The sequence below is a fragment of the Pipistrellus hanaki genome (assembly GCF_964339955.1).
Source record: "Pipistrellus hanaki genome assembly, chromosome: 2".
In the NCBI taxonomy this organism is placed as follows: domain Eukaryota; kingdom Metazoa; phylum Chordata; class Mammalia; order Chiroptera; family Vespertilionidae; genus Pipistrellus; species Pipistrellus hanaki.
Window position 1 is genome coordinate 73,620,384 of NC_140504.1, and position 14,984 is coordinate 73,635,367.

At 35.3% G+C, this 14,984-nt stretch overlaps 1 protein-coding gene across 2 annotated transcripts in view; it reads left to right on the plus strand.

Moving 5' to 3' along the window:
• Positions 1–14,984, plus strand: part of TBC1D23 (TBC1 domain family member 23) — a 52,853-nt gene that overhangs the window by 17,698 nt on the left and 20,171 nt on the right. For both annotated transcript variants that reach the window (XM_084875462.1, XM_084875463.1), the window contains exons 6-13: positions 2,055–2,179; positions 2,285–2,331; positions 3,604–3,707; positions 5,118–5,240; positions 6,610–6,702; positions 10,686–10,856; positions 13,010–13,052; positions 14,522–14,631. In XM_084875462.1, the coding sequence (XP_084731588.1) occupies positions 2,055–2,179; positions 2,285–2,331; positions 3,604–3,707; positions 5,118–5,240; positions 6,610–6,702; positions 10,686–10,856; positions 13,010–13,052; positions 14,522–14,631 (816 nt within the window). The remainder of the gene's footprint in view (positions 1–2,054; positions 2,180–2,284; positions 2,332–3,603; positions 3,708–5,117; positions 5,241–6,609; positions 6,703–10,685; positions 10,857–13,009; positions 13,053–14,521; positions 14,632–14,984) is intronic.

Here is a 14,984-nt window from a genome sequence, read left to right on the forward strand (position 1 = left end):
TTAACTAAGTACTAAAAACTGGTTTCTCTTCATTCATTACCCCAAATAGTTCATTCTTGCTATGAATATGTCTATAGAATGGAGTTTTGTGGGTTTGTTTTTTTTTTAAATCTTTTTTGTTAATCCTCACCAAGGATATTTTTTCATTGTTTTTTAGGGAGAGTGGAAGAGATAGGGAAGGACAGAGAGAAACATCGAAGTGAGAGAAACACATCGATTGGTTGCCTCCAGCATGAGCCCTAACCAGGGCCTGGGCCAGGAGGAGCCTGCAACCGAGATATGTGCCCTTGACTGGAATCTAACCCTGGATGGTTTTTGCTTCCAAATAAAAAAATGTTAATGTATAAGTTTCTCTAGAGCACAACTGTGTTTTAAATTGCACAGATTCAATGATATTTTCCAATTCCATCAGATACAGAAACAATTCCATGTAGAAGTTTATTTATTTATTTTTTAATATTTTTATTGATTTTTTTACAGAGAGAAAGAGAGGGATAGAAAGTTAGAAACATCGATGAGAGAGAAACATCGATCAGCTGCCTCCCTCTGGTCCATAGGCCGACACTGGATCCACTGAACCAAACCAGCTACGGTGGAGCTTTTCTTTTTTAGCCTGAGATGAAACAAAACTAATTCTTAAACCCTGAGAACCCATAGCTATAAGCAGTGCAGTGTTAGCTTTAGTTTAGTTAAGCGAGTTTAATGATGACCATATTGCTATTCTGTTTATATTTGCATCTTCTGATCTATTTTTAAGAGTAATTTTTTAAACAACAAAAAACATCAGTAGTATTATGTACTTTAAAAGTTTTGTGGTCAAGTGTAATGGTAGTATGTGGGCTGTGGCATCTCAGGTCTTTAGTCTAGTTTGAATATCACCACTATTACTAGTAGCCAGTAGTAGAACTTGGGAATGTTATTTAATACAAGTCTGTTTTCTCACCTATAAAATGGGGAGGAAAATGTCGTCTTTGAAGGCCTGTGGTGAGAATATTTGAAATAAAGATATATTTTAAATAAAATATTTAATACTGTGACAGTAGCTTAGTGTCTGGAACAACATATATGTGTTCTGGTACTAAATGTATGTATTCCCATTAGTTGCCTTTAGCCATAAGAAATGTTTTAAACTTAAACTTCAGCCAAAACTGGTTTGGTTCAGTGGATAGAGCATCGGCCTGCAGACTGAAGGGTCCTGGATTCCATTCCAGTGAAGGGCATGTACCTTGGTTGCGGGCACATCCCCAGTGGGGGGTGTGCAGGAGGCAGCTGATCGATGTTTCTCTCTCATCGATGTTTCTAACTTTCTATCCCTCTCTCTCCCTTTCTGTAAAAAAGTCAATAAAAATATATTTTTTTAAAAAATAAACTTCTACATGGAATTGTTACTGTATCTGATGGAATTGGAAAATATCATTGAATTTGTGCAATTTAAAACACAGTTGTGCTCTAGAGAAACTTATACATTAACATTTTTTTATTTGGAAGCGAAAACCATAGGCTTTTGAAACCTATTGGGGTATAAATGTTGTCTCATACATTTCAAATGACATACAAGTAAGCTTTGGGAGCAATTCACATTTATATTGTCATTAAACACTTATAGGTGCTTTTCAATTGCTGTGTTTGATTCTCACAATTACCTTGTATTAGTAAGTTAGGTACTGTAATAATTATGCTAGTTATCCTTAGAGAGCTAGGTGGTAATTGTTAGTTATTAGGCTATGGTAAATATATGGTACTTTAAAAAGTCTAGGTTAATTATCTCTCTTCACAACAATGTAAGAAGGTGGGTAGTAGTATTTTTATTTTTTATCAGAAGTAGAAATGGAAGCTTTAAAGTTTGTTTCATGCCCTAAGTCAGACAGCTAGTACATGGCTCCTCTGTGCTTTGAATCCACATGTTCTGCCTTTGGATTCTGAATACTAAAAGTACATACTCATTTTCAGGTGCTGATATCTTGATTTAGAGTTATTTATGCATTTGTTTAATATTTTTAAAAGAATAAGTCATTTCTAATTGCTTATGTTCATCATTCATTTTCTGATTACAGCTTGGAAGCCTTTTTGCATGTTACTGTTCCATTGAAGTCACAGAGGCATTATGGGATGGATATCTACAACAAGCAGATCCATTTTTTATTTATTTTTTAATGTTAATAATCCTTGTTAATGCAAAGTAAGTATCAAGTTGGTTAGATTTTTCTCTTGTCTGGTCTCAGGGTGGTCTGTTAACATTGAACTCATTTGACTTTTTTTTTTTTTTTTTTTTTTTTTTTAACAGAGAAGTTATTTTAGCACAGGAGTCTGACAGCAAAGAAGAAGTTATCCGTAAGTAGAATTTAATGTAGATAATTTCATGTCACTTAGTTTTATTTATTTATTTTTATTTTTAATTTAAGTTCTTTATTGTTTAAAGTATTACATGAGTCTCCCTTTTCCCCTATTGACCTCTCCCCCCTACCAGCCCCCAGCACATGCCCTCGCCCCCCCACTGTCTGTGTCCATTGGTTATGCTCATATGTATGCAAACAAGTCCTTTACACCCTCCGCCTTCCCTTATAGGTTGGACAGTCTGTTTGATGCTTCTATGTCTCTGGATCTATTTTTGTTCATCAGTTTTTGCTCATTATAGTCTACAAATGAGTGAGATCATATGATATTTACCTTTCTCAGGCTGGCTTATTTCGCTTAGTATCACTTAGTTTTATCAAACTCAGTTTCCTCAGCTATAAATTTAGGGGACTAGTTTAGAAAAGCTCTAAAGTTCTATTCAACTCTTCCTTATTCTTCAGGTACAAATGCCCCTTCATTCTTCCTCAGTTTACTTTTCAATACTACTCTGCTTTCAATGTATCTACATTGTAAAACCTTGGTTCTCCTTTTGGGTTCTTCTCACCCACTCTAACACAACAGATTTATTATTTTCCTTTATACATTGCCTAGCACTTTGTACTATCTATATTACAGTGTTTATCTTGTTAACATTTTAAAGATTTTTTTTTTAACATTCTCACATAAGACAAACTTCCTTAAGTCAGGTATTATTTCTTAGTCATTTTTTTTTTTTAAATATATTTTATTGATTTTGTACAGAGAGGAAGGGAGAGAGATAGAGAGCCAGAAACATCGATGAGAGAGAGTCATCGATCAGTTGCCTCCTGCACACCCCCCACTGGGGATATGCCCGCAACCAAGGTACATGCCCCTGACCGGAATCGAACCCGGGTCCCTTCAGTCCCCAAGCCGACGCTCTATCCATTGAGCCAAACCGGTCCCGGCTTCTTAGTCATTTTTATTTCACATACCCTGGCCCTTACGCGGTGTTTGTTAAATAAATAAATTACAGTATTCTAATCAAGGCTAATGAATTTGATTTGATTGCCTGACAGCATCATTCACTAACAAAATTGCATTAATAGTTTCAGCTCCTTTGGAGAAATCCACTTCTCCCCAAACAGTTTTACAGGCATCACTGTTGAGATTCCATTTATATAATTTTTATTATGTTGAGCACATTCCAGCTGTGATACATAAATAATGTTTGTTATATTCTTCACAAAGAATTTTTTAAATGTTGTTATCTCTATACTCCTATTTCAGAGTTCTTGGAAAAAACTCCATCCAGTTTGAATCTAGAAGATATAGAAGACCTTTTCTCTCTGGCTCAGTATTATTGCAGTAAAACACCAGCTTCATTTAGAAAGGTATAAACAGGAAATTACAAACTATTCACTACTTCACATTTTGCACATTGTTTTATTGTTTACATTATCCATTTTAGTTAAGTAACTCGAGATTGGTTTTCTTTTCTGTCTTTTTATGTGTTACACTTTGTGTGATTTTCTACTATAAATACTCTCCCTAGTGGAGAACACACAGATTAAAAAAGATAGTATACAGATGTGCTATAATTACCCTACTATACTCTGATTATTAGTTATTTCTGATCATTAGAATATTGACTATATTTCTTAAATTAGTTCTCTCTTATAAAAATTGTATTACAAAAATCTAAACACACACACACACACACACACACACACACACACACACAAAATCTGATGGGGCCATATGTATAACTATGCTTTCTTTATCTGGAATTCAGCTTTGCACTTTACTGATGCAGAGCGGTCTTGTAAGCAGAAAAGGATTACTTAGCCTTTTAAAAACCTGGAATCTTTCTCAGACCAGATAGGTGCTTTCAAGAGAAAGGACACCAGATTAGAAGCATAAGTGGTGTGAGCTCCTAGAAAGTAAAACTCCAGGAAGCAAAAGCTAATGGTGAAGGAGGCAGAGAAGTACTTTAACAACTATTATGGCACATAGGTTTGTCTGTGACCTCAGGAGCCAATTAGAGCATTAAGTGCCTATTTTTTTAAACGCATTGTACCATAATAATTGCTAGTTGTTAGTTATCATGGCACTGAAACATCAAGATGAGATTATGTTCAGTATAGCATGTTTCAGAAGGCAGTTAAGGGAAACCTTTTAAGAACTTTTTTTTTAAAAACTAATTAAAAAAGAGATTTGTTTTGTTTCTAGGGACTAATTTCAGCTATTTTATAATTGCCTCATATAAATCTCCTTAGTTCTCAAAATGTTGTGTAGTCAGATTATGGGATAGTGATTTAGGATGCTGGATGAAAAGAAGTTTCATACTTTTCATTCTCTTAAGAGGAACAGCTTTTATTCAGACATAGTAAATGATCTGCGCTAGCATTGGCTAATTAGAGCAGACTGTACTGTGTAATCAGTGTCTTCATTTATACAATTCATTTATACCATATATTTGTTTTTATTGTATCAAAATATGAAAAGTTGTGAGTAACCAATTTTAAAATTTAGTATTCAGCTATAGGTGATAGTTTGGGAAATAATTTAAAGAATGTGTTATTTCATTTTTTTTTATTTTGTGTGAACTCTGACAGGGACTTATCTTTTTGTAGCTTTTAGCTTATAAGATTTGAGATGATATATTAAGTTTTAAAAATTACATGTCTCAAGGATATTATATAATTATTTTAGCTCTTACCCTGGTATATTAAGAGTATTTTAGAAAGAAATTTTTATTTTGTTTTTTCTTTATGGTATTTTTAAATTTTCTCTTCAAACAGGATAATCACCATCTATTTGGTAGTACTTTGTTGGGAATTAAGGATGATGAGGCAGATCTGAGTCAGGCTCTTTGTCTGGCCATCTCGGTCTCAGAGATCCTTCAAGCAAATCAGCTGCAGGGGGTAAGTAAAGAAAGCCCTGTTAGAGGACTGTCCCTTTTATTTTTTATTTTTATTATTATTATTTTGTTGTTGTTGTTGTTAATCCTCTCCCGAGAATATTTTTCCATTGATTTTTCGGGAAAGTGTAAGAGAGAGGGAAAGACAAGAGAGAAACATCCATGTGAGAGAAATACATCAATTGGTTGTCTCTTGCATGAGCCTGGGCCAGGGAGGAACCTGCAACCAAGGTACGTGCCCTTGACCAGAATTGAACCCGGGACCCTTTGGTCTGCAGGTCGATGCTCTATCCACTGAGCCAAACTGGCTAGGGCAAGACTGTCCCTTTAAATACAAGGAAGCAGTATTTCCTCCCTGTTTGATGATTTCCCAAAATTAATCTACTACAAAAATGTAGCTATTTTGCCTTCTTTGGTGATTAATGTGCCAAATCTTCTGTCCAGATGGTCATTTTTAAACTGCCAGTATTGGTGTTATTTTAATTTTCAACAACTTATTATTTTTTACACCAATTTTTGTAAACTGTTAAACCTTTTTTTCTTTTTTAGCAAAGCAACTGAATGGTGTATAAAGTACTTAACAGAGTGAATTTAGCATTTAACAGTTAAAGTCTGGGTTGTTACACAACTAATTAAATTTCAAAGTTAAATGCCATAAAGCATCTAACAAAGGAGACTTGAAGAACTATTACTATAGTATTGCAACATTTACCCATGGAAGTGTGTATTTGGAATGTGGGATGTATTTCCAAGGAGGAAAGAGGAATAAACATGGGAAAATGCCTTTGACAATAGATCTTTTTAAAAGAAGTAATTCACATATTTTTCTTATTAGAACTATTATTAAAAAACAAATGAAAATATGTAATATAGTTTAATGAGACCCATATGAACTTCCTCAGTTCAAACTGCAATTGTAATACCTCCCCTCACCCAACAAAAACATTTATTTTTTATGTGAATTGAGTTGTTGATAAGTTTCTGGATTTATTTGCAGAAACAGGAATTGTATCTAGATCTGTATTTGTAACTATATGGTTTTTTGAAAATTGTTAAACATGATACACATTAAAAAAATTAAATTCCAATATATTATAATTAGTTTTATAATTCAGACTGACATTTTCCTGTTACATATTTTAAGACTATCTGGTCAAGAACAGTATATACAAAATTTATGTTTATGTTTAAGATGAATATAATTTTTTAGGGTCTTGAGGTAATTTTCTTGTATCTGTATTGATTGGGTCATCCTGATCTATGTGAGATCAATTTTTTTATAAACTTGTTCCCCCTCCTTTGGTTATTAGTATTGTCTAAAATATAACTCTTATGGCAAATTACAGTACATCAAAAAATGGTTTCTTTCTTAGGAAGGAGTCCGGTTCTTTGTGGTGGATTGCCGTCCTGCAGAACAGTATAATGCTGGACATTTATCAACTGCTTTCCACTTAGATTCAGATCTGGTTAGTATAAATGCTTATTAATTTATTTTAATTAACAAAAGAAATCTTTTTTCTTTAACTTATAAATATATGTATCTAATTTAGGGATGTTTTTTATTCTGCTTAAGGAGGGAGTTTCTGTCCTTATGATAAAAATTGCTCTTGGATTGCCTTTTCACTCAGGACTCCCTTTTGGCATCCTAAAGGATAGATGAAAACATTGTTTACTATGGCTTACTATTGCTTACCATTGTTATGTCAATAAATTCTAAACTTCTTACTACAAGCTACCTGATATAGCACTTAGCATAGTGCCTTGCACCTAGTAACTACTCTGTAAATATTAGCTCTTTTCTAATTGTGTAATTATTTTAAAAGCTTTTATTATAAGCCTTTTTATCTGTCATGAATACTATGTACATAATAAACTAATACTTAATAAGGGTAGTTAAGTTGTTAAAATTTCTATCCTCTGGTCACTTGAATTGAAGAAATAGATGAGGTAAATAGTTAAATATTGTCAGAGATGCTTAGAGCAGTTGGTAGACTTGGTACTGATGTCATTTAAGCCGTTAACGAGGTTATTGGAGCCTCGGGGATAGGGAAGATGAAAAGAGCAGTAAACACTTTTGCTGCATGTCTGAAAAAATTGATGCTAAGACAAAGAGCATGTAGAAAGGCTTAGGTGGTGTTGAGAGGAAACTCCTGGAAAATGAAGGGAAAACAATCCTGAGAGTTTTGGGTGCTATAGGTGAAAAAGTCTATCCTAGCTTGTATGTATCCTGAAAGTGAACTCTGTGCCTTTCTCTTCCTTGATTAGAGCAGGAAAACTTAGATGGTTTTAAAATTTACTTAAGTGATTCACAAATTATTTTTGAATTAAAAATATTTAATTCAAATTATTTTTGAATTAAAAATAAATATCAGAGAATCTCAGAGAAACCAAGATGATAGCATAGGTAAACACCTAAACTGCTGCCTCACACAAAAATTTCCAAACTACAACTAAAAGACAAAACAGACATCATCCAGAACCATAGAAAGGCTGGCTGAGTGGAAATTCTACAACTAAAAGGAAAGAGAAAAGCACACTGAGACTCAGAGGAGCTGTAAGAGGCGGAGGTACTGAGATGCGCATGTGCGGAAAGGACTGGCAACTGAGTGCACGGCTGGCTTTCTCAAGTGGGAGGGAGACAAAAGCTCCCGACTTCACTTAACTCCAGTTCCAGGCGAGACTCTGGAGACCCAGACTCATACAGGGTGGAACTAGACTGTCAGGAAAGAGAAAAGCACAGTGAGACTCAGGAACTGCCAAAGGCACGCTTGGTGGGCAACTGAGTACGCAGCTGGCTTTCTCAAGCGGGAGGGAGACAAAAGCTCCTGGCTGCACTGAACTCCAGTTTTAGGCAATACTCTGCAGACCCAGACCCATTTGGGGAGAAACTGGACTGTCTGGCAGCGGGCGGAACTCGAGGGTGGCTTTCTTTCAGAGGTGCTTACAGCGATTACAACGGGGACACTGAGACACAGGAGACTATTATGGCAGGGCTGACAGGAAGCCAATGCTGTCTGCTCCACCCTGAGACTCCGCCTCATCCAAGCTGAGCACAGAGGCTTTTGCAAGACTTGTCTCATAAGGATGTCTTCATAAGCGAAGTTCTCCCAATGTAGACACAGCTGATCCTCAAGCCAATTGGCCTGGAGGTCAATTCCTCCCAATGATACCAACAACAACCAAGGCTTAACTACAACAAGACTGTGCACACAGCCCACAAAGGGGTGCACCAAGAGTGTCCAAGTAACTGGGGAGGCTGAGCCGCTGGGCCCTATAGGACACCTAGCACACAAAGCCACTCTATCATGTGGAGACAAAGAAAAAGATCACAAATGAAAGAAAAGGAGGAAAGCAAACTACTGGATATAGAATTCAAAACCACTGTTATAAGGTTTTTCAAGAATTTTCTAGAAAAGGCCGATAAATTTAACGAAATCCTCGAGGATATGAAAAAGGACCAACTAGCCGAACCAGTTTGGCTCAGTGGTAGAGCGTCGGTCTGCAGACTGAAGGGTCCCAGATTTGATTCCGGTCAAGGACATATACATTGGTTGCGGGCACATCCCCGGTAGAGGGTGTGCAGGAGGCAGCTGGTCAGTGTTTCTCTCTCATTGACATTTCTAGCTCTCTCTCTCCCTTCCTCTCTGTAAAAAAATCAATAAAATATATTTATAAAAAAAAAAATAGGACCAACTAGAAATTAAGCATACACTGACTGAAATAAAAAGTATTATACAGAGATCCAACAACAGACTAGAGGAATGCAAGAATCAAGTCAAAGATTTGAAATACAAAGAGGCAAAGGACACTCCTCTGGAGAAGCAAGAAGAGAAGATAATCCAAAAATGTGAAGATAGTATAATGAACCTCTGGGACAAATTCAAGCGCACCAACATCAGAATTATGGGGGTGCCAGAAGAAGAGAAAAAGCAAATATTAAAAATCTAATTGAAGAAATAATGACTGAAAATTTCTCCCACCTGGTGAAAGAAATAGACTTGCAAGTCCAGGAAGCACAGAGAACCCCAAACAAAAGGAATCCAAAGAGGACCACACCAAGACACATCATAACTAAAATGCCAAGAGCAAAAGACAGAGAGAATATTAAAAGTAGCAAGAGAGCCAGGACCAGTTTGGCTCAATGGATAGAGCGTCGGCTTGGGGACTGAAAGGTCCCTGGTTCGATTCCGGTCAAGGGCATGTACCTTGGTTGCGGGCATATCCCCGGTAGGGGGTGTGCAAGAGGCAGCTGATCGATGACTCTCTCTCTCATCGATGTTTCTTACTCTCTATCTCTCTCCCTTCCTCTCTGTACAAAATCAATAAAATATACTTAAAAAAATAAAATAAAAGTAGCAAAAGAAAAACAGTTACCTACAAGGGAGCACCCATATGACTGTCAGCTGATTTTTCAACAGAAACTATGCAGGCCAGAAGGGAGTGGCAAGAAATATTCAAAATGATGAATAGCAAAAACCTACAACAAAGATTACTGTACCCAGCAAAACTATCATTCAGAATTAAAGGGCAGATAAAGAGCTTCACAAATAAGAAAAGGCTAAAGGAGTCATCACCACCAAACCAGTATTATATGAAATTCTGAAAGGTATTCTTTAAGAAAAGGAAGAAGAAAAAGGTAAAGATAAAAATTATGATCAACAAATACATATCTATCAACAAGTGAATCTAAAAATCAAGTTAATAAAAAAATCTGATAAACAGAATAAACTGGTAAATATAATAGAATCAGGGGTATAGAAAGGGAGTGGACTGACAATTCTCGGGGGGAGAGGGTGAGCATGAGGGGGTGCAGGAAGAGACTGGACAAAATTCGTACACCTATTGATGAGGACAGTGGGGCGAGGTGGGTAAGGGCTGAGGGTGGGATGGGAACCGGGTGGAGGGGAGCTATGGGGGAAAAAAGAGGAACAATGGTAATAATCTGAACAATAAAGATTTATTACAAAAAATTTTCAGAGAATCTCAGAGTTAACTATTAACAGCGTGCTTAATCTCCTAGACCTGTAATATGTATTTATATATTTCTTGTTCGCTTTTTTCACTTGGTTTTTTATTTGACAGTTCATTTGTTTTTTCACTTAACAGTTTCTTAGAGATCTTTCCACTTAAGTACATTCTTTTTAATGGCTGTATTTGGTCCATAGTATAGATATACCATAATTTATTGATTGATGTACATTTTGGTTGTTTTCAGTTGTCTTATAATAATCAGTGCAGTTAATATCCTGTACACATTATGAACTCCTGCAAATATTTCTGTAAAACAGATTCCTTAAAGTAGAGTTATTGGGTTGAGAGATGTGGATATTGTTGTTTTCATGGTGGCTATTTAAATGTGTTTTTGCCCCCTAGAAAACTATTTCAGGTTTTGCAAATGTTTGTGAAACACAGGGTGGGCAATGTTTTTAAATTTTTTAAAATTGTCTAGATGCTCCAGAATCCATCCGAGTTTGCACAGTCAGTAAAGTCCTTGCTGGAAGCACAGAAGCAGTCCATTGAGTCTGGCTCCATCGCTGGTGGGGAACACCTCTGTTTCATGGGCAGTGGCAGAGAGGAAGAAGACATGTATATGAACATGGTCCTGGCACACTTCTTACAGGTATGCTGACAGATTATTCAGTTTTGCTTTGTTATTGCTATCACCTTTAAGAAATTCTCATAGGCATTTTTGTGCTGTTATCTACATTGTCAAATTTATCTATGTTTTTCGTTTTTTTAAAAATATGTTTTTTATTTCAGAGAGAAAGGGAGAAGGAGAGAGCTAGAAACATGAGTGATGAGAGAGAATAATTGATTGGCTGACTCCTGCATGCCCCCTACTGGGGATTGAGCCCGCAACTCGGGCATATACCCTGACTGGGAATCAAACCATGACACTCAACCATTGAGCGACACCAGCTGGGCTGCATTTTTACTTTTCACAGCTTGTATATTTTGTGTCTTGCCAAGAAAGGTCTTTCCCCAGAATTTTCTTGCATGCTTATTCAGGTTTCTGTTTTTGTTTAAGTTGTGAATTAATTGTCTGGAATGATTTTCTGTGTAAAAAATAGGTAGGAAGCAAAAAAATAATAATTTTTTTCCCCTAGTTAGCTAACCAGGTGTGTTATCAATTTGAAATACCACAATTTTAATATACTGAATTCTTCCATGCATTAACATCTGTTTCTGGATTATTCCATTGCATTGATCTTTATCTTTATTCATGTCCTAAGACTATTTATAGTAGCTGTGTAATTCATTTTAATATATTCACTATTTTTAGCCACCTCTTTTTGTGTGTTTGAATATAAATTATCTTCAGCTTAACTAATCTGTATTTGTGACTTTATGCAATCTGTTCCCCTCCCTTCTCTGCAAAGCCATACTCAGTTATGGCTCTTTATTTATAAAAAGAGCTGTTTATTAGGTATTCTTTGGTACTTTATACATTAAAGTCCTCTTCGTGTAACCCTAACTGTGGAATCAGGAAGACAGTGGTGTGGTTGCACAAGCCACTCAGTTTGGGTCCTTTCTATTCATGTTGTATTTTCCTGGGAATCAGGTTTGAGAATATTATTGTGGAGGACAGAATCCTTGAAAGACAGGATGAGGGAAGTAATGAGGTATTTGGGGAGAGACTATAAGATAACTTTGTACTTTATTAAAGAAAAGATTTTAGAGACTTATACAGAATAACAAATAGGGACTCAAACTCATTTTACTTATAAATTTAATTGGCCTATTCTAAAAATGATCTGGTATAAACTGCTAATTGTAAGGGTTGTCAGATCGCCAAAATTTGGAATATTGTGAATTCTATTTTTATAATTCAAGTTCTTAATGTGGTTTAGAAATCTACTCCCCTCCCCCCAATTTTTATCATGGGTAATTTCAAACAAATCTAGAAGTGCAGAGAATTGAACCCTATAAACACTTTATACAGATATAATCTGTCATTGTCATTATTAGACTTTATTATAAAAAATAACCTAGTGCTCAGCCGAAACCGATTTGGCTCAATGGATAGAGCGTCAGCCAGCGGACTGAAAGGTCCTGGGTTCGATTTCGGTCAAGGGCATGTACCTGGGTTGTGGGCACATCCCCAGTAGGAGGTGTCCAAGAGGCAGCTGATTGATGATTCTCTCTCATCGATGTTTCTAACTCTCTATCCCTCTCCTTTCCTCTCTGTAAAAAATCAATAAAATATATTTTTTAGAAAAAATAACATAGTGCTCAGGTTTCCCTGATTTTCCTAATATCCAAAACCAAACATTGTACTTGGATGATAACTTTTTAAGTCTTTTTAAATTTATAGATTTATAAGTTCTCTTTCAAAATATTTTTCCTTGCATGTATTTGTTGGGGGAGAAATTATTTGTAAAATGGTAACATTTTGTCATTTTTTTTCATTCTGAATATTTGCTTTTATATTTCCTTTTTAAAAAGGACACACTATTTTGGAAATTAAAAAACAACAACACTCTAATTATACCCAAAAATACAACTTAACTATTTTTCATTTGACCTTTATTGCACTATTGGAACTGTAATTCAAATAAAATTACAGTCTTGTTAGAACCATGAAGTTGTTCCTTTCTTCCCACCCAAGTACCAGACCTTAAAATACACAAGGTAAATGTATTTACTTCTCTGTGCCAAAGTCCATAATGTTAGCATATAACCTTATATTATACTTGTCAATGTTTATAGAAGTATCAGAAGTTTTAATTATATTGCATTTTGGAATAATTTAAATTTTTTATTCTATTACAGAAAAACAAAGAATATGTGAGCATTGCCAGTGGAGGATTTATGGGTAAGATTTTCATTCATTGATCCCTTTGCCACCACTTTTCAGTGAAAATTATACTAACCAGAGTTGATTTGTAGTAACTAAGTCAGTTAATGGGTATTTTCTCTCTTCAGTCATTCAGTATTTTCAGAAAAGACAAAGCCAGCAGAACATAGATAATAGACAAATATAATAGGAAATTGATAAATATATAATGTAAGACTCTAAATAGATATGTTAAAATGACTGAATGACTGCCCACATGACTTGCCTTTACAGAGGAGAAGTAGATAGGATCTAGGAAAGGAGTAGGAGGAATACTTTTCACTGTATCTGTATACCCTTTCTGCTCTTGCTTTTTAAATTTGTTTTGTTTTCATTTTATTTTTAACTACTAGAAGGTATTAGCTGCTAGAAAAATGTTGGCTCAATGGAATAAAACAAATATGTTGATGTTTTCAAATCTGCAGACTAATATCTGGTAATCCAGGTTAGTAAAATAATTGACAAAATCTCTGCAGGCAAATATTTGAGAATTTATGAATAATTAGGTCAGAATAATAACATTTAGAATTTTTGTTTTTTATAAGAGATGTTATTTTAGGGGACAGACTTGCAACTATTAATAGTAATCAGTCCTGCAGTACTAATGTACAGTATAGTGAGTATAGGCAATGATATTGTATTGTGATCATCAAACTTGCAAAGAGACTAAATGTTCATTATTCCCACCACGAAAAAGAAGTGATAATTACGTTATCTTATGTCATAACTTAGAATTTTTGGTAGATTAGTACCTGTTTTCTCTTTGTCTTTATAACATTAGCAAGTATCATGATTACCTCCCTTTTATCGTGGCCTGATAAAGTAATTATCTTTGAGGCTCGTATATAGAGTGATCTACAGAAGGGATTATTTTAATAAAGTGTTAAGCAAGTATTGGCCTTAAGGTATGAATTATTTATTTTCCAAGAAAAACCTCTCTTTCCATAGCAATTAATGCCTGGACTGCTTTTATTATTATGGCAAATATTGATATCTCCTTATGGTAAAACAAAAATCACAGTAGATTTTCTTTTATTTTTAATTATTCAATATTACTTTGTATTTGTTTCAGGTGTAACAATAAGTTTTCTATTAATCTTCTGTGTCATAAGAAAATGTTGCTGAAAGCATCTATTAATACTTGAAAGATTACCTTCCAAAAAGGAAAATATAAAGCCTATATATACAGTTATTGTCACCCTTAGGATCAGTTAAGAAAAGCAGTATGTGTACAGAGGGCATTGGAAGGAAGGAGAAGAGAAAGGGAGGGCTCTCTGTGGCTTGGACTCCTTTGCTCCTTTTCAGAGGTGCAGAACGAAATACCTGTGATTATGTCTGTGGATCCTTTTGCATTCAGTTATGACATGTTTATTATACTTCTCTGGTTATGAATCTTCCTTAAAGGGGTTGATTTGATGGGTTTTGTTTTTCTTCTCATTTATTTTAAGCATTGCAGCAGCACTTAGCAGACATTAATGTGGATGGACCAGAAAATGGGTATGGCCACTGGATTGCTAGTACCTCAGGCTCAAGGAGCAGTATCAGTTCTTCTGTTGATGTAAGTGTATGTGTCAGATATGTCACCAGAGTAAGATAAATGTCCAGAAAAGGTGATTTTAATTCGTAAACCCCACCGTAACAGAAATAGAGTAAAATTTTCAAACACATACAATGAGGAGTGTGATGTTATTGTGAAGTTAATGAGACGATGGAGCAGGTCCGCACAGTTAAACTAGCATGAAGTGTAGGAGGTCTACCTGCCGAATTCATATTTCTCCCTGTCCCATTGCAGTTTGTTGTCACCTAGTGACAGTTTTCTGCTCCAGCTGAAATATTCTGAGTTCTGTGATGAACTGACAGTCTCAAGTGAGCTTATTCTAGGAATCTCCCAATCAGTTTGGGCCAAGATAA